At 40.5% G+C, this 26351-nt stretch overlaps 1 protein-coding gene across 2 annotated transcripts in view; it reads left to right on the top strand.

Annotated features, from left to right (window-relative positions):
- Positions 1–2179: 2179 nt before the first annotated feature.
- The window catches only part of PPP1CB (protein phosphatase 1 catalytic subunit beta), a 30456-nt gene continuing 6284 nt past the window's right edge, over positions 2180–26351 (top strand). The window contains exons 1-7 of one of the 2 annotated variants that reach the window (XM_059660226.1): positions 2180–2316; positions 2529–2668; positions 11550–11681; positions 13562–13792; positions 19371–19475; positions 21439–21510; positions 22488–22639. In XM_059660226.1, coding sequence (XP_059516209.1) covers positions 2617–2668; positions 11550–11681; positions 13562–13792; positions 19371–19475; positions 21439–21510; positions 22488–22639 — 744 coding nt within the window. In that variant the 5' untranslated portion in view covers positions 2180–2316; positions 2529–2616. Of the gene's footprint in view, positions 2381–2528; positions 2669–11549; positions 11682–13561; positions 13793–19370; positions 19476–21438; positions 21511–22487; positions 22640–26351 lie in introns of both variants that reach the window. The other variant, XM_059660225.1, reaches the window with a different exon arrangement.

The raw sequence follows: 26351 nt of genomic DNA, 5'->3' as shown, positions 1-26351 counted from the left end.
CAAAAGATATACTGCCCTTGCCCTAACCGGTTTGGCTCAGTGGATAGAGCGTCGGACTGCTGACTCAAGGGTCCCAGGTTTGATTCCAGTCAAGGGCATGTACCTTGGTTGCGGGCACATCCCCAGCAGGGAGTGTGCAGGAGGCAGCTGATTGGTGTTTCTCTCTCATCGATGTTTCTAACTCTCTATCCCTCTCCCTTCCTCTCTGTAAAAAATCAGTAAAATATATTTTTTAAAAAAAGATATACTGCCCTTGAAGTATATCTAGTAAAATTTAGAAATTGCTGCCACTTAAGACTTACTAAAGACTTGATTAAAAGGAATCATTTATGAAAGGGCAGCCCATTGAATATCCATTCATTAATTTATAAGCTATCTGGGATTAGTCAGGGCTGCAAAGAGCTGTATATCACCATCACAACCTCCACATTTCGCTATCTAAACCTACTCACTTTCACACTATATTGGCCAGTATTGAAAGGCATCCTATCGAATAATAGACAAACATGGTGATTGACCGTACCTTTGCTCTGCCTCCCACCGGCTAATCAGCGAGGTATGCAAATTAACCACCAACAAAGATGGCGGTTAATTTGCATACGTAGGCACGAAGCGGCAGAGCGAAGACTGAAGGCAGCTCCAGCCGGAGGGAAGGCCTTGGTCCCGGGTGCCAGAGGAAAACCGGTGCTGGCAGCCAAGGGAAGGGAAGGCCTATTGCACAAATCTTTTCGTGCAACAGGCCTCTAGTATAAAAATATCCCTTGAAAGTCTGTGCCATGTTTACTAAAAGAAATGAGACTGCTATTCACTATGTTCCAAAGTGCCTTCTTTGAGGACAATCCAGCACAGTGATGGCTGGGTTCCTCTGAGCACTGGTCTAAAGGGCACTGATCAGTCCCAGGTATTTCCTGTTAGTACAGATAAGATCATGATTATATTAAGACCTTAACTTTTGATTCCCCAAGCCCCTTGCAATCAAAATTATCCAATTTTCCTCCACAGACATTTCTGGAATTACCCAAGAATATTGACATATATGACTCAAGTCTCCCTAAGCCTAGTGGCGTGCTAGTAAATGTTTAACAATGGGAAAAAAACTACAAATTTGTAGCATTAATTTTACAATGAGGAAAGTAGCAAAACTTACTGTAAAAACTCCCACACTGTCAATATGATGTCACTGAACAGGGAGTTGAAAGGAGATGCATAGCAGCATATCATTATATAGTATTTCCATCATGCATATACAACAGATGCAAACAACCCCTAGACTATACATAATAGTGAAATGTAGCAACATAAACAGGATGAGTTTCGAGTAATCATTGCCTTTGTTTTTAGTACTGTGTAATTTATTTGTAAGTCTACATAATTTAATTTTTAAATAATAGCTCTGTTTAACAACTGGCTTGCAAAAATCCTGAAAATTTAACCATTGGCTCTCATGAGAGTGTAAGCTGGCTCCAGCACACCACCAGATAAAGGCCCACTGGTTTGGGAGTCCCAGCTAATAGTTTGCCCTTCGGTTTGTTAGAAAGGGATCCTAGAAAACAAAGAGCAGGATCCCTTTTCTCCGTCTTGCCACATGTTCAAAAAGCGCGGGGGGCAGTTTCCTGCATGCAGTCAGCAGCACCAACTGGTCCCCTCCTCCAAAGCCTGCTAGTCTCCAGGCCTGGGCACCCCAGAGGGCTGCTGGCCCCGCGGGCTGGCCGAGGCAATGTCTCCTACGCCACTGGCAGCCTGCTCCCATCTCTGCCTCCTCGCGGCTAGTGAACTGATGACCGCCCCTCGGCCCGCAGGCCACGGCTCACACCGAGGCCAGGAGCCTCCTCCGGGGCCGCATCCGCCGCACGAGGCTTCTCTCCTCTTGGTACCCACCCACTCTCGCACCTTGCGATGGTGGCTCCAACTGCCTCTATTGCTGCTGCTCAGACATGGGTAATGCATTCCGCGTTTCCCCGTTAACGGAAACATGAGGAATTGTTTGCAAAACCAGGGAATGGAGCCAAGAAAAGAAACGCGAGGCGGGAAGGGAACAACAACAAACAGCGTCTGCGCAGCGCCCGACGCTGGGCGGCTGGGAAGCGGGAAGGTCAGGGCAGCCTCCGCGCCGCCAACCCCGGGAGCCTCCGGGGCGCCTGCGCCGCCGCGGCGATTCAGCGCAGCGGGCGCGGCGGCGGGAAACCGAGTCCAGTGCGGCTGCGCGAGGGCCGGGAGGCGCGGGTGGCCGCCGAGGGGAGCGCCGTGCGCCTGCGCGGGGCTGCGTGGCGCGGAGCGGGGCCGGGCCGTGCGGAGTCGGGGCCGTCGGAGGCGCTGGTGAGCTTTGCGGATCTGGGCGGTGCCGAGGAGGACGAGGCGGCGCTGGGTCTGACGCGGCCCGGTTTGTGGGGGCCCCGCGGGTTTATTTATTTATTTACCGTGTGTGCCTCCGAGTGCGCGCGCTGCACTGCTTGGCGGGGAGGGGGAGGGGGGAGGGCCGGGGGCCGGTGGGAGCGGGAACCGGGGTCGAAACGCCGCGTGACTTGTAGGTGAGGGAACGCCGAGCGGTCGCCGCCGCCGCCGCCGCCGAGAAGCCTAGGTTCCGGCCGCCGGGAAGGAGCGTCTGGTGCCGACAAGATGGCGGACGGGGAGCTGAACGTGGACAGTCTCATCACCCGGCTGCTGGAGGGTGAGTGCGGGGCCGCGGCCGCGGGGAGGGGCGCCTGGCTAAGGCCTCACGCCCTGCGCTGCGGGAACCCAGGGGACCCCCCCCTCCCCGCCCCGAGGCGGCCGCGGTGGAGGGGCAAAGGGGCGGGTTGGCCGGGGGCAGCGGCCTCGGGAGCGCGGCTCGCGGGAGGCTGGCCCAGAGGCGCTGTTGCCGCGGGGGGCCGGGCCGGCGGGCGGGCGGGCAGTGTCCCCGCGGCCCTTCGGGGACCCGCACGGCGGGCGCCGGCCTGGGGCGCGGGGAGCCCAGCTGGGGTGCTGCTGGGTGACCCTTCCCCAGGAGGGGCCGGGAGGCGGGCGCCCGCATTGTGCTTCCGCGGAACGTGCATTTCTGGGCTCTTTTTGTGCTTTGCCCTTGGCTGCCTCGGATTCGAGTTCCGGCGTAAATTTTATAAAAACCTTCTGGAGACGATGGTTTGACCTGTTCTGCATTTTTATATGACGCTATACTGTAGGAAGGACTCTGTTTAAGGAGAGGGTAACAACGGGAGCTGAATACCTCCCATTTATTATTTTGCTTTAAAAAAAAATAGTAAAGAGGTGTTGGAGCGAGTTACAGATGCTCGCAAGAAAAATGGAATATGCAGACACGTTTGCTGAAGGTGTTAGCTTGCGGGTTTGAGGGTTTGGTTTCTGCACAAACTTAGGAAGGGTCTGTTGTACGACCTCTCCTGTGTTACAAGGTATTTGCAGCTTTTGAAGTGTCGGACCCTTCCGTTTTGGTTGAATAGTTTCACGTTGGGGTGGGGGTCGAGGGGAAGTGAAGAGGTGGAGCGGCCAGAATGTCATTCACAGCTCGTCGCGGGCTCCTCCCAGTGAATCCCTCTCCGATGAAATTTGCGTCATCGCTAATTGCTTCATGAATACATATATATATATAGAGAGAGAAAATAAGCCTTAAAAAAAAAAAAGAGTTCTTTCTGCCAGAAACCGCCGAAGGATTGTTATTTGCTTTCTGATTACCTGAAGGTAATTGTTTGATACAGTGAAGCAATATACTTACATTTGGAAAATCATCGGAGGTTCTGTGATGGTTTTTGGGGGGAAGGGGGGCGCTAGTTCCTTTCTTTTCTTTTAAACCATTGTCGGTACCTCATCGGCTCTGTGTACTGGTGGTGTAACGAACGACAGTATATTTGCTCCAGATGTGAAAGCTTCCAGCCATCTAAGACCGAAGAAGCGGCAAAGTTTTCCCGGGAACTCTTTCTTATTTACCTTTTCCTTTACTACCAAGTTATTCCTGGGAGGCCCCCTGGTGCCTGCAGTTAGTGTTCACCACCTAAGACTTTGTGGACGCGAACATCTTGCCGAGTGAGACATTTGCTTTGAGAGAAATTGTATATTGTAATCGTGTGTTGTTCTAAGAGAGAAATATAGCTCTTTAAAATGTTTAATATGTTAATTTGGGCGGAAGTTTCGTTTAGGCCCACATCGGATTTTGTGTATTTTAAAATCAGCTTGTAAATTTAAATAATTTTAAAATCTGATGTTTGTATCTCTACTTTTAATTTCCATATGCTTACATATTTATATGCTTTATAGGCATAAAACAAAGTAGACTTACATGTTTTTAAATGTTTGATCTGGAACCTTTTAAGGCAAATGCACCTTTTTATGATTATAGGTAATTAAGAATCTTTACTAGTGGATTATTCAAGGTTATTGGAAAAAAGATACGGTGTGAAAAATGGAATGAGTGAATGATTCCATTTATTTTTGTGAGTTCAAGTTACATAAACATTTGGTTTTGGTTTTGGATGATCATTTTTCTTTAATTGGTGAGAGTTCTAGTCCAAGACATTTCCCCCTTTTTAAATTACCAAACATTGACCTGCTTTGTGCCAGTCACCAGGAATCCAAAGAAAAACACAGTTTCTTCACTCAAGAAACTCCTAATAGAAACAAGTGATTTGGGCGTTTTTTTAGCCTTCTCTCTGTTCATGTTCATCACACCCATCAGTAAAGAATTTCATTACTTGCTTCTTAATCCAGGAAAGTATATTTAGTTTGTTTGACAGTGCCTCCCTGAGATTCTTAAATTCTCCAGGTTCCTCTTCTCCTTTCCCCTTCCAAAATCTAGACCCATTAAAAACATCCAAAACAGACTTGGATTTTCTTAAGCAATTACTTTTATCTTCAAGTAAACATTTTTGTGTTTGCCTTGTTTTTCAGTGGTGTCACATGATAGTTGAATTTAACTCAGATTTTTAAGTGATGGTATTTTTGTTTGTCTTTAATCCTCATCCGAGTTTATGTTTTATAGATTTTCAGGGAGAGAGAGGAAGAGGGGGGAGGGAGAGAGAGAAATGAACGGTTGCCCCTTGTATGCACCTTGACCAGGGATCGAACCCACAGCCTAGGTATGTGCCCTGGCTAGGAATCAAACCCGAAACCTTTTGCTGTTCAGGATGACGCTCCAACCAACAGCCACCCAGGATGGTATTTTGTAAATGTTATCTAGCAGAACAGGTACTTTTAGGTTTTGGCGTGGGTTTTTTGTTTGTTTTTTGTATTACATGAACATATAAGTTAACATTTGACACAATTTCTCTACATGGTGGTGGGGGGGGTCAGCAGGACTTGATCTTGTTAGTGTTTTTTTTAAAACATATTTTTTATTGCTTTTTTTACAGAGAGGAAGGGAGAGAGATAGAGAGTTAGAAACATCGATGAGAGAGAAACATCGATCAGCTGCCTCCTGCACATCTCCTACTGGGGATGTGCCCGCAACCCAGGTATATGCCCTTGACCGGAATCGAACCTGGGACCTTCCAGTCCCCAGGCCTATGCTCTATACACTGAGCCAAACCGGTTTTGGCTTGATCTTGTTTTTAAAATGTTGATTGGAGTTCCACAATATTCTTGGTTTTTTTTTTCTTATTGTATTAAATTGCCAATCAGCGAAATAGATTAATGAAACCACATTAACCCTCCCTTTTTTAAAGAACAGTTTTACTTAGCTATAATTCACATACCATACAGTTCACCTATTTGAAGTGTATAATTCAGTGACTTTTTTTACTATGTTCACAGTGTTGCACAGCCAACTTTATTTTTTATTTATTTATATTTTTGAATATATTTTTATTGATTTCAGAGCGGAAGGGAGAAGGAGAGAGAGAAACATCAATGGTGAGGGAGAATCATTGATTGGCTGCCTCCTGCAGGCCCCACACTGGGGATGGAGCCTGCAACCCCAGCATGTGCCCTGACCAGGAATCGAACCATGATCTCCTGGTTGATAAGTCAATGCTCAACCACTGAGCATAACCAGCAGGGCAGCACAGCCAACTTTAGACTGTTTCCACCCTCAGGCACAACCCTGTTCCCATTAGCCAACACTTTCTTTTTTTCTTCATCCCATTTCCCCCTCTCCTCATGCTAGGTAGCCGCTAAATCTATTTTCTGTCGGGATTGTGCCTATTCTGGATGTTTGATATAAATGTAAGTGTATAATATGTGGTCTTTTGTGATTGACTTCTTTTAATGTTTTAAAAGTTTACCCATGTTGTAGCACATGTCAGTATTTCATTCCTTTTATGGATGAATATTTCATTGTATAAAATAACTAATTGTATCTATTCATTCATCACTTGAGTTGTTTTCCCTTTTTGGCTATTGTGAATAATACTGCCATGAATATTCGTGTACAAGTTTTTGTGGGGTCATATTTTCAGTTCCCTTGAGTATATAACTAGGCGCAGAATTGCTGGATCATATGGTAACTCCATATTTAACCTTTTTCGCATCTGCCAGACTGTTTAAAGTATCGGTTCTCAACCTGTGGGTTGTGACCCTTTGGGGGTCGAACGACCCTTTCACAGGGGTCGCCTAAGACCATCGGAAAACACATATATAATTACATATTGTTTTTGTGATTAGTCACTATGCTTTAATTATGTTCCATTTATAACAATGAAAATACATCCTGCATATCAGATATTTACATTTCGATTCATAACAGTAGCAAAATTATAGTTATGAAGTAGCAACAAAAATAATTTTATGGTTGGGGGTCACCACAACATGAGGAAGGAACTGTATTAAAGCGTCGCGGCATTAGGAAGGTTGAGAATCACTGGTTTAAAGCCTTTTTTTCCTGAGTAAATTGTTTAATTACGACCCAGTAGTCTAAAGGTTAGGCAGTTTGAAGAAAGTGTTAAGTTGCTCGTGGCAGCCTCAGCTTCTGCAGAGAAAGTGTGTATAGATCCAAAGCCAAGTCTGTTAGAAAAGAGTAGGTTGGGGAACACGGGAGATCATCTGAGGGATACTTTCTTCTCTTGCTCCTTGGATGAGAAGCTAGAGGAGGCATAAAGGGTGGTACAGGTTTTAACTGATTCAGAAATTTGGAGTGTTTATTTTCCCATTAGTTACTTCCAGCAGGTGAGGGAAAGTTTGACAGTTTGAATAGCCCAGAAGTGTTTCTGTTTTGTTATTTAAGGAGAGCTGGAGCTTTTCTGGTAAATTTCTAAATCCAAGATTAGGATTTAGACATCTATTTACATTTGAGTCTAAAGACAGGTTATATTAAGATTTAGGATTAGTAAGTTGTATCTGATAGGCTTTTTTCTCTCGTATCTTATTCTCCACATTTATTGTTTAACAGGGTATCCATCCCAATAACAGGCATTCTTAAACAACTCTAACAGAAGTAAAATAATGTAGGTGCATAAGAATGTCAAGATATTTAGAAATAATAACAAAATGTCATTAAGTGTTTCTGAAACAAAGGTTATCCTGGAAGTCTTGGAATTGGGGTATAGGGATGCTAAGAGAAATGGTTTGTAAATGTCAGGAAGCTTAGCAGTGAGGGGTTGGAATCTTCTGTTTTTGCGTGGATACAAATTTTTATAACCTCAGGCAGTAATCACTGCTCCTCTACCTGCTGTAAATAGCTATTTCACAGCGTATTCTTCCTGAAAAAATGGAGGATCAGAGAAGATAGGAGAAAGAAATAAATGTCATAATTCTTCCTTCTGGTACACCCTCCATATCCCCCTACACTGAATTGATTACCTTTGAAGTCTTGGTTATTAGTAGGTGAAAAGTATTTTTTTTATACTTCAGTCTCCGAAATACTCCATACAACAGAGACTTTCTATCTGTTGGATAAAATGAAAATGCTTAAATGGAAAAAAAGTCTTTATTCCACAATTAAGGGTAGAAGACTAAAAGTGCACACACTAATTCTGAAGATAAAGAAGTAGAAATAATTAATAGCTAGTCCTTCCCTAGTTGAAGGGTAAGTACAGTTTCTGGTATAAGTGGGTACTTGTTATATTAGTAGAAAAAGTAGTTAAAGGGCAGTGACAAATGTCCTTCCCAAATTTACCCACATTTGTGCAAGGACAAGGAGAGGTATTTATACTATGTGCATAATCTAGTGGGAACATTGTTGTTGGCTCTTCATCTGTGCTGACACTGTATGATTTGGAGGTTTGGGCACAGTTTTTTTTTGTGTGTGTGTGTTTTTTTTTTCCACTATAAAGGAATTCTATCCCTAGAACGTTCATCAGAATATCCCCGAGTTCCCAACCTGTCAATTACAGGTTGACCAAGACATTTTCTTGGCTTGTCTAACACTATTTTTACTTTTCCCCTAATCCTACCCCCTATGTTCAAGATTTAGAGAAATCAAAGTTACTTTTCATAATAAGTTTAAGGACATCTATTAAATATTGTGGGCATTCCTTAACATATACCAAAAATATACAAGTGGTAATTTCTTAACAGTTTATTCATTGATCTATCTTGTACTTTAAATGGGTCTTACACATGACTTTGTAATATGCATTGGTCATTTGGAGAATACTGGTTAAACTGAATTATGTAGATGTTCAAATGTACTCACACCTTCTATGATATCAAAAAAAATCACATTTGTTAATATTATAACAAGATATTAAAAGAGTCCTTAAGTATGGAGAAGCCATCAGGTTCGTGGTGCTGGATATAAGGTTTCCCAAATTTTAATTTTCACTTGAAAGCTTGAAATGTAACATTAACAAAAATGCTGTCAGTTGTTTTCCTTGAAATGACACACTTTGTTTTCAAGAGTATCTGTTAAATATCTAAGTGTGAATAACCATAGTTTGTCATTATCTGTTAAATATCTAAATGTGAATGACCATAGTGTGTCAGTTGTGCTTTCTAGTAAAAAAGATGTTCTGTGGGGGTTGGAGGGGAGTGGCTAGATCAGCTTCAAACTAAGATAGTCACATGAGTGCTTTTCTTGGAGACAGCTATTGTAGTTTGGTATGCAGCAGAAATACTTTATGGGTACTTCCCCTTTCATCATACTGAATATGAAAAAGATGTATACTCAGTGGTGGAGATTGTTTTTACTGCCTCATTAAGGGCATTCTTCAGTGAAGCTGGGCTTTTTTATGTATACTAAAAGTGCATGGCAGTAAACACACTAGTGACTACAATAATACAGTTAGCACTGATTTGGTTTGTGCTGGGTACCAGCAGTTTTAACAACTATTGCTTTTACATGATGCAGATGTCAACACAATGAAAAAGGAGTCACACTTTGAGAACCTTAGGGCTAGGACACTAGTTCCTGTACTCCTGAATTGTCTAGCCCTCACCTATGTGTGTTACATCGATGTGAGAGAAAGAGAAACAGCGATTGGTTGCTTCCTGTGCATATCCACACCGGGGATTGAACCTAAAACCTGGATATGTGCTGTGACTGGGAATCAAACCGGCAGCCTTTCTGCACATGTGCAGATGCTCAACCAACTGAGTCACACTGGCCAGGGTAGTTACTTTCCTTCTTTACCCTTTTATCATTATCAGCTTATCAGTGTACTTGGAATGATTTTTTAAGATGATTCATAGACCCCTTTGAGAATTCATGAAAGCCAGGGGTCTTGTCAGAAAAATATATATGTTCATGTACACACACACAATCTTATATACATTTGTGTTTATTATACAGGGCTCCTGAAGGCCACCTGTGGGCTCTGAAACTACATTAATTTTTCCTATCAGACTTCAAGTGCATTGAAATTATGGCAACTGCCTAATTCTTTCACTTAAAACTAAAATTCCACATTTTAGCCAATTGTAAAAATTATGCATTTTTTCTTTTTTGGCTAAAGGTAGACTTATGTGCAAAATACAGGCGGGGGCAAAAGTAGGTTTATAGTTGTGAGTACACAAACCAGAGTTTATTCTTGTATTATTTTTATTCTGTTTATTTTGTTTTTTAGATATGTATTTATTGCCATTTTATTGTTCATACTTTACCTTTTTTTTTTCCCTTAAAGAAGGCCCTATAACATTTCATATACTATTGGTTTGGTGGTGGTGAAGTCCTTTTAGCTTTCTCTTGTCTGGGAAGCTCTATATGTCCTTTGATTCTGAATGATAACTTTGCTGGATAGGGTAATCTTGTTTATAGGTTATCTTGTATTATTACTTATTAATTATTGTATTATTTTCCACACAAGTAACTGTAAACTGCTTTTGCTACACCATGTATATTGAAATTAATTGACATTTATCATACAGAAAAATTTAGGCAATATAGGAAACCTGGATTTAAATGCACTTTGCTGTTGATTCATATGTATCCTTGAGTGAATCTTTATTGGGTGTGGAAGTAGGGTAGAACCCATTGGAATTAAAATGTTAAAGATGGGGCAGACATGATAGATAGTAGAATTAGTTCTTTTTTTCTTGGCATCCTTTCTATTTTAGAAAAGGTAGGTATTGATAAGAACTTGCTGGAGAAAGTAGCAGGTGGTTATTGAAAGATAAAATTTAGTCTGGCTGGCATGGGTCAGTGGTTGAGCATAAACCTATGAGCCAGGAGGTCATGGATTGAGTCCGATCAGAGCACATGCCTGTGCTGTGGGCTCGACCTCAGTGTGGGATGTGCAGGAGGCAACCGATCAATAATTCTCTCCCATTGTTGATGTTTCTAGCTTTCTCTCCCTCTCCCTCTCCCTTCCTCTCTGAAATCAATAAAAATATTTTTTAAAAATGTGTGGACTTAATTGTAAATGGAGAATAGTAGGGGTATATAAAGACATAGCATATGCTTTCCTTATTTAAATGTCTTCTCAGTTAAGATTGAATGGGAGCTAGCAGTATATTTAGAGGTTAAAGGGAAAGTGAGTGGAGAAGGTAATGAAATTATTACAGGCTCAATTCATTAGGGCAAATAAGGAACTCCCATGCACCATTTCTCCCCACTCCATCTCAGAAGTTACTGGAAACCATATTATTAATGAATTTTATTTTCTCATTCATGTGAAAAAAGTGTTTTTCTTCATCTAACTAGCTTATAGAATTTTTAATATAATGTCCTATTATAAACATAATAATGCATTGAAATTTATTAAATATCTGGCAACTTTGAAAATCTCTTTTGTTCTGATCGGAAAATAGAAGTGATAGTTGATAAAATTCTTGGGACTGCTGATAATATTCCAAGAAGTGTGTGAAGCTACATCACCTGACAGCTGCTTTTCTTCCTTTCTTCCTTTCTTCATAGCCACAGCTTCTTAATGATGCTATTTTGGCATTTTATTGTTAAATGCAAGACTTTGCTGAGAGAATAGGCCAGACGCTCAACAGGTGCTGTCCCGGAAACATTTTAGGGCTGTGAGGCCTCAAGTTAGCCATTGCAGAGCAAAGAGGGCTGCATTTCCATGGTAGCAACTTGCCTGAGCATCAAGAATTAACAAGAATGGAGATAGAAGCAAAAGATCATAGAATAACCTTACTGTTAGTCATAGGACATAACAGGTTTTCTGGTAGTTTGCTGCCTGTCAAAATATTACTTTGTGGATAAATTTTAGAAAACTGACCATTTATTCATTGTTTATCAGTACGAGGATGTCGTCCGGGAAAGATTGTGCAGATGACTGAAGCAGAAGTTCGGGGCTTATGTATCAAGTCTCGGGAGATCTTTCTCAGTCAGCCTATTCTTTTGGAATTGGAAGCACCGCTGAAAATTTGTGGTAAGTAAATGGGTAAAGCTGGAAACAATCTCTTTTGAATCTCAGTCTTCCTCCCATATTTACATTGAAGATGATCTAGGGAAAGCATTTTAAAGTTTTTGTATAAAAGAGAAGACTAATAGGACTAATAGGTTTTCTTTTATAAAATTCTATAAAAATTGAAACTTTTGCCATGGCTGGTTTGGCTCAGTAGATAGAGTGTTGGCCTGCAGACTGAAGAGTCCCGGGTTCGATTCCTGTCAGGGGCATGTGCTTGAGTTGCGGGCTTGGTCCCCAGTGGGGACCCGAGTGCAGGAGGCAACCGATCCATGATTCTCTCTCTCTCCGTTCCTCTCTGAAGTCAATAAAAATATATATATTTTTTAAAAATTGAAACTTTCATGAAATGACAAGTTACAGACAAAATATTAGCTACATATACAACAGATAAAAAGATCACTGTTCACACTATATAAAAGATTTCTTATAGATAAATAAGAAAAAGCTATACAGTCAAAAAAATAAAGAGTCAGATCTTAGAAGAAATTCAAATGCCCAATAAATGTAAGATCCTCAATCTCACTAGTAGTCAGGGAAATGCAATTCAAATCCTGAATAATAATCAGATTGAAAAAAATACCAAAACGAATTAATGTTAAAGAAGTGGTGAAATAAGCATGTTGGTGCACAAGTTAAAAAAACCACAAACAGGTACAGAATTAGTGTCACTATGGCAATGTTCATGGTATTCTTTGTTGTGATCATTTTGACTTATTTTGAAAATTATGTAACTTTACAGTTTGTTTTTTAAGTCTTATAATGGCTTTTGGCCGAAAGCAAAAACTTAAGACCTTAAGTGGAGTAATAACATTTTTACATAGTTCATCTAACAGCAGGAAGTGGTATAAATAATGTATTGTGCTGGCTTTTGGTTTAGTAATGCAGTTTTTCTTGGTAGTGGCTATTAGTGATTAAGACATAGTGTTTATGAACTTAACCATAAGTTTTTGCTCAGTCAAGGATTATTTGCTATATGCAGAAATTTATCTGGCCCTGGCCAGTCTGGCTCAATTAGTCGGAGTGTTATCCCATGCACTGAAGCGTTAGGGGTTTGATCGCCATTTGGGGTGCATATGGGAGGCAACCAATCAATGTTTCTCTCTTTCTCTTTTTCCCTCTCCCTTCCTCTCTCTCTAGAATCAATGAAAAATGTATTCTTGGGTGAGGATTTTAAAAAGAATTTATTTTGCATGTTTCTTAGTGATCTACTGTTTCTAAGTTCTCGCTGTTTGTCTTGCTATTTGGTATAACAATAGGACCTAAGTTAAACTACCAGATAATAAGATTAACTGTATTAGTTCTGTATTGTTGTATAACAAATCACCCCAAAACCTTATTGCTTAAAACAACATTAATTTATCACCTCACAGTTTTTGTGAGTCAGGATTTTGGACCCAGCCTATCCAGGCCCTCTGGTTCTAGGGCTCTCACAAGACTAGTCAAGGTGTCATGTGGGGCTGTGGTCATTTCGAGGTTCAACTGGGAAAGGATTCAGTTCCTTATGTGCTAATGGATTGAGGGCCTCTGTTCTCAATAAGCAGGTGGCCAAAGGCTTCCTTCAGTTCTTTGCCATGTGTGCTTTCCCAGAAGGCAACTGGCTTCATCAAGAGTGAGAGAAAGCAAGAGAGTACAAGCAAGATGGAAGTCACAATCTTTTGTAACAATCTCAGATGTGACAGCCCCTCTTACTTTGCTATATCCTCTTTATTTGAAGCAAGTCACTACAGCTCACATTCAAGGGGAGAGGATTACACAAGGGAGTAAACATGAGGAATCATTTCATAGAAGATGATTGTACAACAGTAACAAAATATTCTAAAGCTGACCTTTTCTCTTTTTAGGAGATATTCATGGACAGTATACAGATTTACTGCGATTATTTGAATATGGAGGCTTTCCACCAGAAGCCAACTATCTTTTCTTAGGAGATTATGTGGACAGAGGAAAGCAGTCTTTGGAAACCATTTGTTTGCTATTGGCTTATAAAATCAAATATCCAGAGAACTTCTTTCTCTTGAGAGGAAACCATGAGTGTGCTAGCATCAATCGTATTTATGGATTCTATGATGAATGTAAGTAAAAATAAAAACCTATTTTTTTTTAATGGAAAAAGTCACTAATAATTTTCTACTTAAAAAAAGTTCTTTCAATTTAGAGTTTTTTAAAAAAATATGATACATTTAAGCATAAGCCCAAGAAGAGAGCCTTTCATGGAAGAGGAACCTGAAACTGGGAAATGTTACTAATTAAGTTGGTTCTTTGGGATCTCTTTCAGGTTGACTGCAGCTTGTTTGGCTTAAAGGACCTTTTGTAATTAGCTTACATAGTAAAATATCCAAGTGGACTAGAAGTTACTACAGACAGTAGCTTCTGGTTTTCTAGTGTCCATTAAGGTTTTAGCTCTCAGCATTCTTGTGATATGACAAAATCTTACTGGCTCTTTGAGACCAGTAAGAAATATTGAGACACTCTGAAATTATTTTAAAAGTTCAAGTTTCTTTTAGGATGTTAGTCTATACCTATAAACTAGAGAGATAAAGATACTGAATATTCTTTCCTTATTTTGTTGTACTTTTTTGGCAGTAAGAAATCACTGATTTGCTGTTGTGCAGTACTGCTTCCAAGTGTCATTACTGAACTATCCCATTACATTTGAATTGGTCTTTTGTTTTTTTCCAGCATTTCAAAGTAAACATATATTTGGTTAATTACAATTTAGAACCAATTACAATAATTTTTAAATTAAATTTATTGTTTTCCAGTGCTGAGCTCTCTATTAGAATCTATTTTTGCTTTTTTTCTGTATCCTTAAATATGGTAGAGTCCTATTTAAACTCCTATCTCTTTAGTTCATATAGTTATTATTTAACAAAGGCTTAAGGAAGTGTTATATGTCTGGCACTATTCTATACACTGGGAATGCAGCAGTGCACAAGACAGATGATCTCAGTTGTAAGATCAGACAGTACATAATGTAAAACTTTTAAACAATCACTGAAAAGATTCCTTAAGTAAAAAATAAACTAGGGGAAAAAATCCTGGGTAATGTGTTGTAGACAAAAGGTTAGTATCCTTAAATACAAAAAACTTTTACAAATTAATTTTAAAAATCAACAAAACATATGAATAGGCATGTCACAAAAGAAGAAATACAAGTGGGCAAAAATATAGAAAAAAATCTTCAGTCTAACTATTAAATAAACAAATTAAATTGATACTGTTTTTCACCTATCAACTTGACAAAGACTTAATTCCTGGTGTTGACCAAGATACAGAAAAAGGTACTCTCGGCCATTACTGGTAAGGATATAAACTGATTCAACATTTACTTAATTATATGTTATGGGGGCGGGGAGGAAGGTTGTTATCGCTGGCCCCAGGACAGATCATTGGATATGACCTGGGGGCCTTCTTGTAAGCCCACGAAAGGGGGCGGAACCATATCTGCAAGACAAAGACCTCAGAAGGTTATAAAAAGTGAAGCCCTCTGCGTGTTTCTTCACTCTGATTTGGAAATTATTCCCAGAGTCCACTAGTGTTAATAATTAATAAGTCTTTCGTGGGCTTACAAGAAGGCCCCCAGGTGTTGGGGATCCCCAGGCCATATCCTATGATCTGTCCTGGGGCCAGCGATAACAACCTTCCTCCCCGCCCCCATAACATATAATTAAGTAAATGTTGAATCAGTTTATATCCTTACTAGTGTTAATAAAGGGTCCCTCCCTTTCTCTAGGAAGCGTGCTTGGTATTTCTTTGGTTTTCTGCAACAAGGTAATACCAAATACAAAAGAATACATTTAAAAATTAGAACTTGCTGTTTGAATTTAAAATATACATCCCAAATTATATGTTATGAACTTCAACCACAGATAGGTATTTTTTCCTTTTTCCAAAATATAAATTATGTTTAAAAGGCTCAGATGCTATCTAGTCTGCTACACACATAAAAGGCTAATATGCAAAATGTTCCCTCGGGAGTTTGATTGCTCACTATGAAGTGTGCTGACCACCAGGGGGCAGCGTGGAATGAAGGAAGGCCCTGGCCAGTAGCCGAAAGGCCCCGATTGACCCTGATTGCCAGCCGGCCAGGCCTAGGGACCCTACCCGTGCACAAATTTTGTTCACTGAGTCTCTAGTCTCTAATATAACTTTACTACCTTTTAAGCATCATCAAAGTAAATACTGATGTGAATTTGTTGGCTTGTCAAGTTTTCTCAGGTAACTCCTTTAAGAATCTGGCAATTTGGAATTGCTACAATATTCGAATTCCAGTCAGTCAGCCTCTTGCTGTGCTGCATTTCTAAAAGTAGCTTGGATCTGAACATGCTCCCCTTCCCTAATCCATAGTGTGGAGATGCCCTAGAGATATAGTTGCTATAATCAATACTTTGGGCCTTTGAGAAATGATATAAAACTGTAAGAACTGTTCATAACTAATTCACCTAAATTCTAAATCCCAAGTATCTAACGGTTAGATTCTAACCAGTTGAAAACTGGTCTCAAATATATAGAGTTTACCAGCTATTCATTCAATCATCTATACCCTTATTTGTCTTCCCAAAATTGGCAGGTATATCAAGCATGAACAGGGTATTAAATGGTATATTAACTCTCTCTCTTTCTTCACAAGCCACTGAATGGTCAAAAGGACCATTCAGCTAACAAGTATATTATTAGGACATAAGAAAAAAAGAAAAAATAAAACTTAAAAAATTACCCTTAAAAAGTATTATTCCAATTCCCTCTTGATTATTAACCATCTTGTGATAAATATTTCAATCTTTCAACATCAAAATTGGATGGTTTAGACTCCAGTAGAAGAAATGACAGATGTACAATAGGGAGAAAGGTTAGTCATTGAGAACAGTGTGTAAGAGCTTGATATGTAATGAAAAAAGTATGGAACTTCCAAATAAAAACTGTTGATTAAACACACACACCTACTTTAACTCTTTCTGTAACTCTCCTAAAACAATAGGAAAGGGAATTTTAATGCATAAGCTTGCAAGTAAAAGAAAAAACAAAAAGTAAAACTTGGAGTGACTACTTAGCAAATGAGAGAAGGCTGAATCCTCAGTGGAGAAAGCCAGAAAGCAACTGATTTCACTGCTGAATCACTATGATCCTCAAAAATGTTTCAGGATTTGGCAGCATCATCAAGTACCATTTCTTAAGATGAACACCTGGTAGTGGAATTGCCAGGCCAAGTATAGGCATATCTTTAACTTCACTGGATAATCAACACTAATAAAAGAGAAAAATGGTAATTGGCGTACGAGCTACCCTTTTCATTGGCTAATCAGGGCTATGTGCAAATTAACTGCCAACAAGATGGCGGTTAATTTGCATATGTAGGCACAATGCAGGGAGGCGAAAGGGAAAGCAGGAAGAAGCCCCCTGCCACTGACAGTGATCGGAAACCCAGGGGGGAGATAAGAGCTGGGGGGAAGGGCAAAGGCGGCCCTGGGGCCGCCTTTGCCCTTCCCCCCAGCCATAATCGGAGAATCAGGTGCCTTTTCCGCCCTGGCCAGTGATAGCAGGAAGTAGGGGTGGAGCCAGCGATGGGAGCTGGGCACTGTCGAAGCTGGCAGTTCCAGGAGCTAGGGGTCCCTTGCCTGGGCCTAAAGCGAAGCCCACGATCGTGGGGCCGGACGCCTCAGCCAGAGGCGTCAGGCCTGGGCAAGGGGCCGATCCTGCGATTGGAGGGTGATGGGGGTCAACGCCTGAGGGCTCCCAGTATGTGAGAGGGGGCAGGCTGGGCTGAGGGACACTCCCCCCCACACACACCCCCCAGTGCACGAATTTCGTGCACCGGGCCCCTAGTCCATATATATAAAAGCCTAAGCAACTGGCCAACGTTTGACTAGTAGCTATGACGTGCACTAACCATCGGGGGCAGACCTCAACACAGGAGCTGCTGAGCTGTGGTGACTTGGCAGCTGCAGTTCTCAGGTGATGCACCGGAATCAGAGAGGAGGGAGCTGGAGTCCGGGTTGCATCACCCGAGAACCGCCCTCTCGCAATCCGAGATCCCTCAGGGGATGTTGTAGAGCTGGTTTCAGCCCCATCCCTGCAGGCCAGGCCAAGTAACCCCACCTGTGCACAAATCTGTGCGCTGGGCCTCTAGTGTTATAATGATTGCCAAAGTGGTTTTACTAATAATAGTTTTGTTGGGCAATATCTCCTTTTTTCTTTCTTTTAACACATTGTTTGCAGGTAGTTTTTATCGCGCGCTAACAGGTGGCGCGGGCCATTTTTGCTAATTTTTTGCACAAATGGCAATGTTCAGTAAAGTTACGATAACTTTAGTTTATGTATTTATACGTTACCCGCATTCTACCGCTAGTCTATAAAAAACGTATTAATATGTGTCCCACGCTCTACTACACTGGTAGAACGTATAAATACGTAAAACGTGTAAACACGTTTCCCGCATACAATGTGTTAAGACTGGTTCTTTTGTACTGTTGTATTATCAAGGATGATATTGTAAGGTATTCTGATCACTATTTTCATGGCGCTTACATTCTAATCTTGCATTGTACTAGAGGCCCAATGCAAGAAATTCATGCAAGATTAGGCCTTCCTTCCCCTGGCTACCAGCACCGGCTTCCCTCTGGCACCCAGGACCCGGGGTTCCCTGGCAGCCCTGACTTCGTCTGGAAGGACGTCCGGTCTAATTAGCATATTACACTTTTATTACAGATTTTTATTTCTGAGGTGTAGTATGTGGTTTCAATTGTTTAATCAGACCAGCAGACAGAAAGTGGGTTGTTGTATATCACAATATAACCACTTTTCTAAAGCTACATCAGAAATAAAGGTATATTCTTAAAAGATAAAATACAGGCTTTAATATCCTCAGGATAGAAATTATATCAAATGAAATAATGTATGTGAGAACAGCTTACAAGCAGTGCTTTGAGTTAGACTTACCATTGAGAGACAGGTTAAGGCAAAAAAGCATAGGAAATCAGTGCTGGAGTCTTTCATCCCTTCCCTGGGTTATTACAACTTATTGCCAAATTCAGAAAAATTGAGTAACACTAAAAAGGTGAACATACACTGAAGATTGTCTTTGTTGTAGCTTTTTATGCTAGCCTAAAGGAAAATTTTGGCCTCTGTCTCTGTTTATACTTGCTATAGTGCCAAGTTGTAATTCATTCAAAAGTGAATACCAGGTAAGCACTTGGAAATTCTCCTTTCTTGGTAATAAATTTATGCTGTGTTGCTCAGTGCATTAGAGTTAAAATGGACAATGTCCAGAGGCACCCCTTTTGCTTCTGCTTATTTATTTGGCTAGATATGTAACTAGTATATATATTGAATAGAAAAAATAAACTAATAGTCTATTAGACTCTTTCAAAGTTGCTATGTTACAGTGATCTTAGAAGACAAGTGTTCGATGTATTTGTTTCATAGAACACCTAAGACAATCTTTGAAGTCTTTGTAACTTTACTGAAGGTGTGTAAATGTTCTTTAAATGTATTACCATTTTTAAAATATACAAGTAGCACTTGTTCATTATAGAAAAAAAACAGTGCTAGATAAACAAAGAAAATTGAAATCATTCGTAATCCTGTGGCTGTGAGATAACTAATGAGAACAGTTGTAAATATATTCTTTCTACTCGCTTGGTCCTTTTATAGGCAAACGAAGGTTTAATATTAAGTTGTGGAAGACCTTCACTGATTGTTTCAACTGTCTGCCTATAGCCGCCATTGTGGATGAGAAGATCTTCTGTTGTCATGGAGGTAGACTACTAAATTTACCTAATGGGTTTTTCTTATTCTTCTATTATTTAGAAAAGACCTATAATATTTAAGCAGTGCTTTTGTGAAAACTCAAGTGATTAAAACTGTATAAATATGGCTAAAATCTCTTCTATTACCTAGAAATTTATGATATTTATACATAATGAAAATAAAAATTTAGTATTTATCTTTAAAGAATTTCACATAGGAGGATAACCATAGTTTTGTTTTTAAAAATATCTTCCTTTTGGCCCTAACCAGTTTGGCTCAGCGGATAGAGCGTCGGCCTGCGGACTCAAGGGTCCCAGGTTCGATTCTGGTCAAGGGCATGTACCTTGGTTGCGGGCACATCCCCAGTGGGGAGTGTGCAGGAGGCAGCTGATTGGTGTTTCTCTCTCATCGATGTTTCTAACTCTCTATCCCTCTCCCTTCCACTCTGTAAAAAATCAATAAAAATATTTTTTTTTAAAATTTATATCTTCCTTTTGCCTCATTTGTAACAGGAAGATGCCCCTACTATCTGTAAAAATAAGAGAATCGTTGTTTTCCTGCCTTTATTAATGCCTTTTATCAGAATCCAAATAATTTAATATTCCCATATGCCAAGAGTTCTAGGCTTTATGTAATATGTCTGCTTTAGTCCTAAAAATAATTTTTGGTAGAATGTTATTCTGTATGACTTGTTTAAATAAGCTTGATTTTTGAAAGTTTATTTGAAAAACTAACATATTTCTAGCATTTGGCTGCATGCCATGAAAATATATAGATATAGATATATAGAAAGAGATATATATAGATACGGCACCAATATATGAGTTGGCTATCTTGAGGAATTTAAAAATCTATTGATAAAATGTATACTTTCAAAACAGATATTGAGTAATGAAAGAAATGTAATTATGTCAAAGTACTTATAGAGACAGTAATTATGAGAAGTCAGGAAAAGGAGAGAATTGTTGGGTAAATGTTTATGGAGACAGATTTTGGAGAGGTGGAAACGTAAGACAATCTTTATGTTTAGTTCAAGAAATGAGTGAGGACTGGCCTGTCTAGAATGTCAAGTACATGTTGGGGAATGGTGGATGGGATCAGATTATAGAGATTTGAATACTGAGCAAAGGAGTTTATTGAATGGTTTGATAGCCATATTGGGTTTTTATACAGGGAAGTAATTTAATGAAAAACTGTAAGAAAATTAGTTTTCTATCAATATGTGGTAAAAAATTAAGTAAGACAATGCTAAAAAGATAGATGCACTTTTCTAGGCCTGAGAAAATAAGTAATCTCTAATGGTACATAATTCACTGTATTAATTGAAACATTTTACAATAGATACTAAACATTTAAGAAATTGTAGCTCTTGCACATTAGCATAGCTAAGAATAGAAGTGTAGCAAGCAGTATGGAGTATGAATATTTAGGTTCATTCTTGTGATGATGCTTAGATTGTCTACCAAAGAAAAATACTGGCTATTACCTATGTACTACTTGAAAGATTACAAAGTATCTTCATGTTTATCATTCTGTTCAACAATTATGCTTCTGTGAAGATAATGAGCATGTTGGAGTGGATTATAGGAAGGTCTAATGGGACAGAGTGGGGCACTTTAACTTAGAGGTATGTTTAAGAGTAGGTGATAAGTGGCAAAATGGTTGGAAAGATTGGAATTGAGTATGTTCCTATGAAGGACAGAGAATGGTTGTAAAGAAAGAAGAGTGGTAGGATTTCTTTCCTTGGGAAATTTTTTTAAATGAAAGGTAACTTCATGCCCTGGTAGAGAAAGTGGAGAAGCTAATTATAATCTGTTGTATCAAAATGGGATTCTATTTAATAACAAAATATTAAAAGGAACACTTTAAATGTCTTTAATTTCACATAGTGAATCTATTTAATTAAATATTTTTTTGTTTGGGTGAAATTATTTTAGATGTCAGTACTATTGACTCATGTTTTTATTTATAGGACTGTCACCAGATCTGCAATCTATGGAGCAGATTCGGAGAATTATGAGACCCACTGATGTTCCTGATACAGGTTATGTATAGAGACGTTTGCTTAATCATTTTATGTAAAATACTAGAGGGCCTGGTGCACAAATTTGTGCACCAGTGGGGTCCTTCGGCCTGGCTTGCGGGGATCGGGCTGAAATTGGCTCTCCGACATCCCCTGAAGGGTCCTGGATTGCAAGAGGGCGCTGGCCAGGCCGAGGGATCCCTAGGGAGACGTGGGAGGTTGGCCAGCCAGGGAGGGACAGCAGGAGGGCTCCAGGGTGTGTCTGGCCAGTCTCACTCAGTCCCGATTGGCTGGACCCCAGCAGCAAGCTAACCTACGGGTCAGAGCGTGTGCCCCCTGGTGGTCAGTGCACGTCATAGCGAGCAGTTGAGTGGCCTTAGCATATCATTAACATATTATGCTTTGATTGGTTGAACGGACAACCAGACAACTGGACACTTAGCATATTAGGCTTTTATTATATAGGATTGGCATATTTGAATTATATTTAGTGGAAGAATTGGTTTATGTAATAAGTAATAGAACCCTACCAAATATTGATTTATTTAAAAGCTCTAGTGTGTTGTTGGCTCAGGGATAAGTAAAATTGATCAGTGGAGTAGACTGTGGCACCCAGAAATAGACCGTGTAGGTAGCTCTGTAAGGAAAGGATGAACTATTTAGGAAATGCTGTGTGTTACTTGGTTATCAATATGGAAAAACCACATACAAAAGATGAACAGCCTTTTCCATATTTTGTGTGTATTCTTAGAGTGAGCCATACACATATATCCTCTAGATGGAAAAGGTGTAAATACTACCTTAAGAAACCAGGGATGATTATATTTGTAAGGGGCTTTAATAAAGAATGGCTAAGTTTGATAAACTGGGATACCAGGGGCAAGAAATTGTTACTGTTTATTAAAGGGTAAGGTAAAGGGACAGGAGAAGAAAGGTAATGAAGGTATATTTTATAAACTTTGTTTTGCTTTATTCATTGCTGTTTTTATTCTTTAAAGGTTTGCTCTGTGATTTGCTATGGTCTGACCCAGATAAGGATGTGCAAGGCTGGGGAGAAAATGATCGTGGTGTTTCCTTCACTTTTGGAGCTGATGTAGTCAGTAAATTTCTAAATCGTCATGATTTAGACTTGATTTGTCGAGCTCATCAGGTATGAAATATAAAACTTTTGTATATTTTAATATTTATTAACTTCACACAAGTCTACTTTTATTTTTGAGGAAACTGAGAGGTGAAGCCTGTACCTTGTATTCACAATTAACAGTCTAATGATTTGTTAACCCTTTCTCACACTTTAAGAGGAAATGTTTCAAAATAATATATTTTTGCAGTTATTCTACAATTCTAATAAAGTTTTCAATGTTTGAAACTTTCTAGAAAGATTTGATCCCATTTTAATACGATATTTACATATTATAGATAATAACCAAATGAATTGTGGAGATTTTGATAAGAGCCAACCACGCTGTAAAAAGATATTTTTGAGAAAGTTGAGGAAATTTGATTACGGACAGGGTATTAGAAATCCAGTAATAGTTGTTAATTGCTTTAGCTGTGATGATATGTCATCAACACTAATAAAAGAGAAAAATGGTAATTGGCGTACGAGCTACCCTTTTCATTGGCTAATCAGGGCTATATGCAAATTAACTGCCAACTAAGATTGGCAGTTAACTGCCAACTAAGATTGGCAGTTAACTGCCAACAAGATGGCGGCTAATTTGCATATGTAGGCACAATGCAGGGAGGCGAAAGGGAAAGCAGGAAGAAGCCCCCTGCCACTGACAGTGATTGGAAACCCAGGGGAAGCTAAAAGCCGGGGGGCAGGGCAAAGGCGGCCCTGGGGCCGCCTTTGCCCTGCCCCCCAGCCATGATCGGAGAATCAGGCACCTTTGCCGCCCTGGCCAGTGATAGCAGGAAGTAGGGGTGGAGCCAGCGATGGGAGCTGGGCACGGTCGAAGCTGGCAGTCCCGGGAGCTAGGGGTCCCTTGCCTGGGCTTAAAGCGGAGCCCACGATCGCGGGGCTGCTGCAGCTGCGGGTCCCCGCTGCCCGGGCCGGATGCCTCAGCCAGAGGCGTTAGGCCTGGGCAGGGGCGGAGCCTGCAACCCCGGGGAGCTGGGGTCCCCTGCCCAGGCCTGACACCTCTGCCAGAGGCCTCAGGCCTGTTCAAGGGGCCGATCCGGTGATTGGTGATCGGAGGGTGATGAGGGTCAACTCCTCTGGCCGAGGCATCATGCCTGGGTGGGGGGCAGAGCCGGGGATTGGGGGGATATGATGGTCCCCTTGCCCAGGCCTGAAGCCTGGGTCAGAGGCGTCAGGCTTGGGCGGGGGTGGAGCAAGCGATCAGAGGGAGATGGGGGTCCCCTGCCCAGGCATGATTCCTGGGCCAGAGGCCTCAGGCCTGGGCGGGGGCCAGAGCCAGTGATCAGGGGGAGATGGGGGTCCCCTGTCCAAGCCTGACACCTCTGGCGGAGGCATCAGGCCTGGGCAAGGGGCCGATCCTGCGATTGGAGGGTGATGGGGGTCAACGCCTGAGGGCTCCCAGTATGTGAGAGGGGGCAGGCTGGGCTGAGGGACACTCCCCTCCCCACACACACCCAGTGCACGAATTTCGTGCACCGGGCCCCTAGTTGTTATATAAGAAAGATGTCCATATCAGAAATGTTGCTTTAAAACACATCAGCAGAGCCTGGCCAGTGTGGCTTTGTGGTTGAGCATCGACCTATGAACCAGGCAGTCACAGTTCAATTCCGGTCAGGGCACATGCCCGGGTTGTGGGCTCGATCCCCAATGTGGGGCGTGCAGGAGGCCGCTGATCAATGATTCTCATCATTGATGTTTCTGTCTTTCCCACTTCCTCTCTGAAATCAATCAAAATACATTTTTTAAAAAAACAAAACACAGGAAAAAAGGAGGGCTAAATGAAAAAAATGTAGCAAAATGCTGATAATTATTAAATCAGTGGTTAGTAAATGGGAATTACTAACTTTACTTTTGTACATATTTGAATTTTCATTATAAAACGAATATACAATTTAGGTTTGTTTATTTGTTTGTTTACTTTTTTTTTATGTCCTTTACCTCTAAATTGTACACTTTTTAAGGAGGGGATTGTGACTTGTTGATCTTTCAATATTCACTGCCTTATAAACTTACCTATTACACCATGCTTTTAGTATTTGTTGAATAAAGGAATTAATTAAAAGCTTATTTTAACAATATATAACAATTTTAATATAACAAAGCTTCATGTTTTCTAAAACATAACTAATATGAAATACATTCAGAAGCATTTTTTTATATATATTTTTATTGATTTCAGAGAGGAAGGGAGAGAAGAAAGAGAGAGAGAAATATCAATGATGAGAGAGAATCATTGATCGGCTGCCTCCTGCACACTCCCTACTGGGGGTAAAGCCCACAACCCGGGCATGTACCCTTGACTGGAATCACACCCACGACCCTGCAGGCCGACCCTGCAGGCCGATGTATTCACTGAGCCAAGCCAGCTAGTGCCAGAAAAACCTTTTTGGACTACTTTTTTGAAAGTACTAAAAGTATTTGAAATTTGTAAATATAATGTTTTTTAAAGATTCCTTGTTATTTTTTGTTAAAGCAAAATTTATTAACTTTATGCTGTCCCACAATACCTCCCTTTTCTTTGGGGCTTTATACCCATGACACATGACTACTTCTACCTCTTTGTGATTCTAACTGATAAACACAGGTGACTGGCTTCTCATTTAAGCCTTCCATTAGATAAGAGGGCAGAGTTGCTAAATTTCCTTATAAAATACCCACTATACTCTTTTTTTTTTTTTTTCAGCTGTAGAGCTCCATTCACTGGTCTTTTTTTTTTTTTTTTTTTTTTAAAGTGATGATTTTAAAAGTAGGTTACTGGAATAGCTTAGTTTGTGTGGTCATTTTTCCAGACACCTCCAAAATCCTGTTGTGCTTATTTTCAAAAATATTTGTTTTGTTTTGAGCAGCAAATTATGCTCAGAGACCAAGATTATCTTTGTCAGTGATTTAACACAGGTTCACTGCAGTAATTAGAATAATTTCACAAGCCAATACTATGCATCAGTGGTTCTCAACCTTCTGGCCCTTTAAATACAGTTCCTCATGTTGTGACCCAACCATAAAATTATTTTCGTTGCTACTTCATAATTGTAATGTTGCTACTGTTATGAATCGTAATGTAAATATCTGATATGCAGGATGGTCTTAGGCGACCCCTGTGAAAGAGTCGTTTGACCGCCAAAGGGGTCACGACCCACAGGTTGAGAACTGCTGCTATAAATGATTATGTCTCTTAATAAGCCAATAAAGAAATAACATATTCGCTATGGCCGTTGTGGTTCAGTTGGTTGGGCATTGTCCTTCGCACTGAAAGGTTGCCAATTTGATTTCCAGTCAGGCACATACGTCCCCAGTATTCTGGCTTAATCCTCAGTAGGGGGACATGCAGGAAGGAGGCAGTGATGTTTTGCTTTCACATCAATCTCTCTCTCTTACTCTCTCAATATTCTCTCTCTCCCTCTCTCTGTCTCTCTAAACAGTTTTGAAAAAATCTAAAAAAAAAGAACATATTCCAAAGCAATAATCACACAACCTGTTGTATCAGGCAAGGGGAAAGAAAGTAATAAAGTTCTAATTGAACTGAAGTGTACCTTTATAGGACTTGGTTGGTGCTCAGGCTTAGGAGAGATGGTTTAGCCAAGGAGAACTGACAAGTAAAAATCCCTTGTTACTAGAGCATGTTGCTAGGCAACGATGGAGCCAGTGTTGACAGGTAAGATGATCTCCTTTGTGGAGGCTGCTGCACAGCTTTCTCCCTGCAGATAAGCTTCTATTAGGG

Source organism: Myotis daubentonii, chromosome 12, assembly GCF_963259705.1.
Source record: "Myotis daubentonii chromosome 12, mMyoDau2.1, whole genome shotgun sequence".
In the NCBI taxonomy this organism is placed as follows: domain Eukaryota; kingdom Metazoa; phylum Chordata; class Mammalia; order Chiroptera; family Vespertilionidae; genus Myotis; species Myotis daubentonii.
The sequence above is the reverse complement of the archived record's forward strand: the minus strand, read 5'-3'. Positions and strand labels throughout refer to the sequence as shown.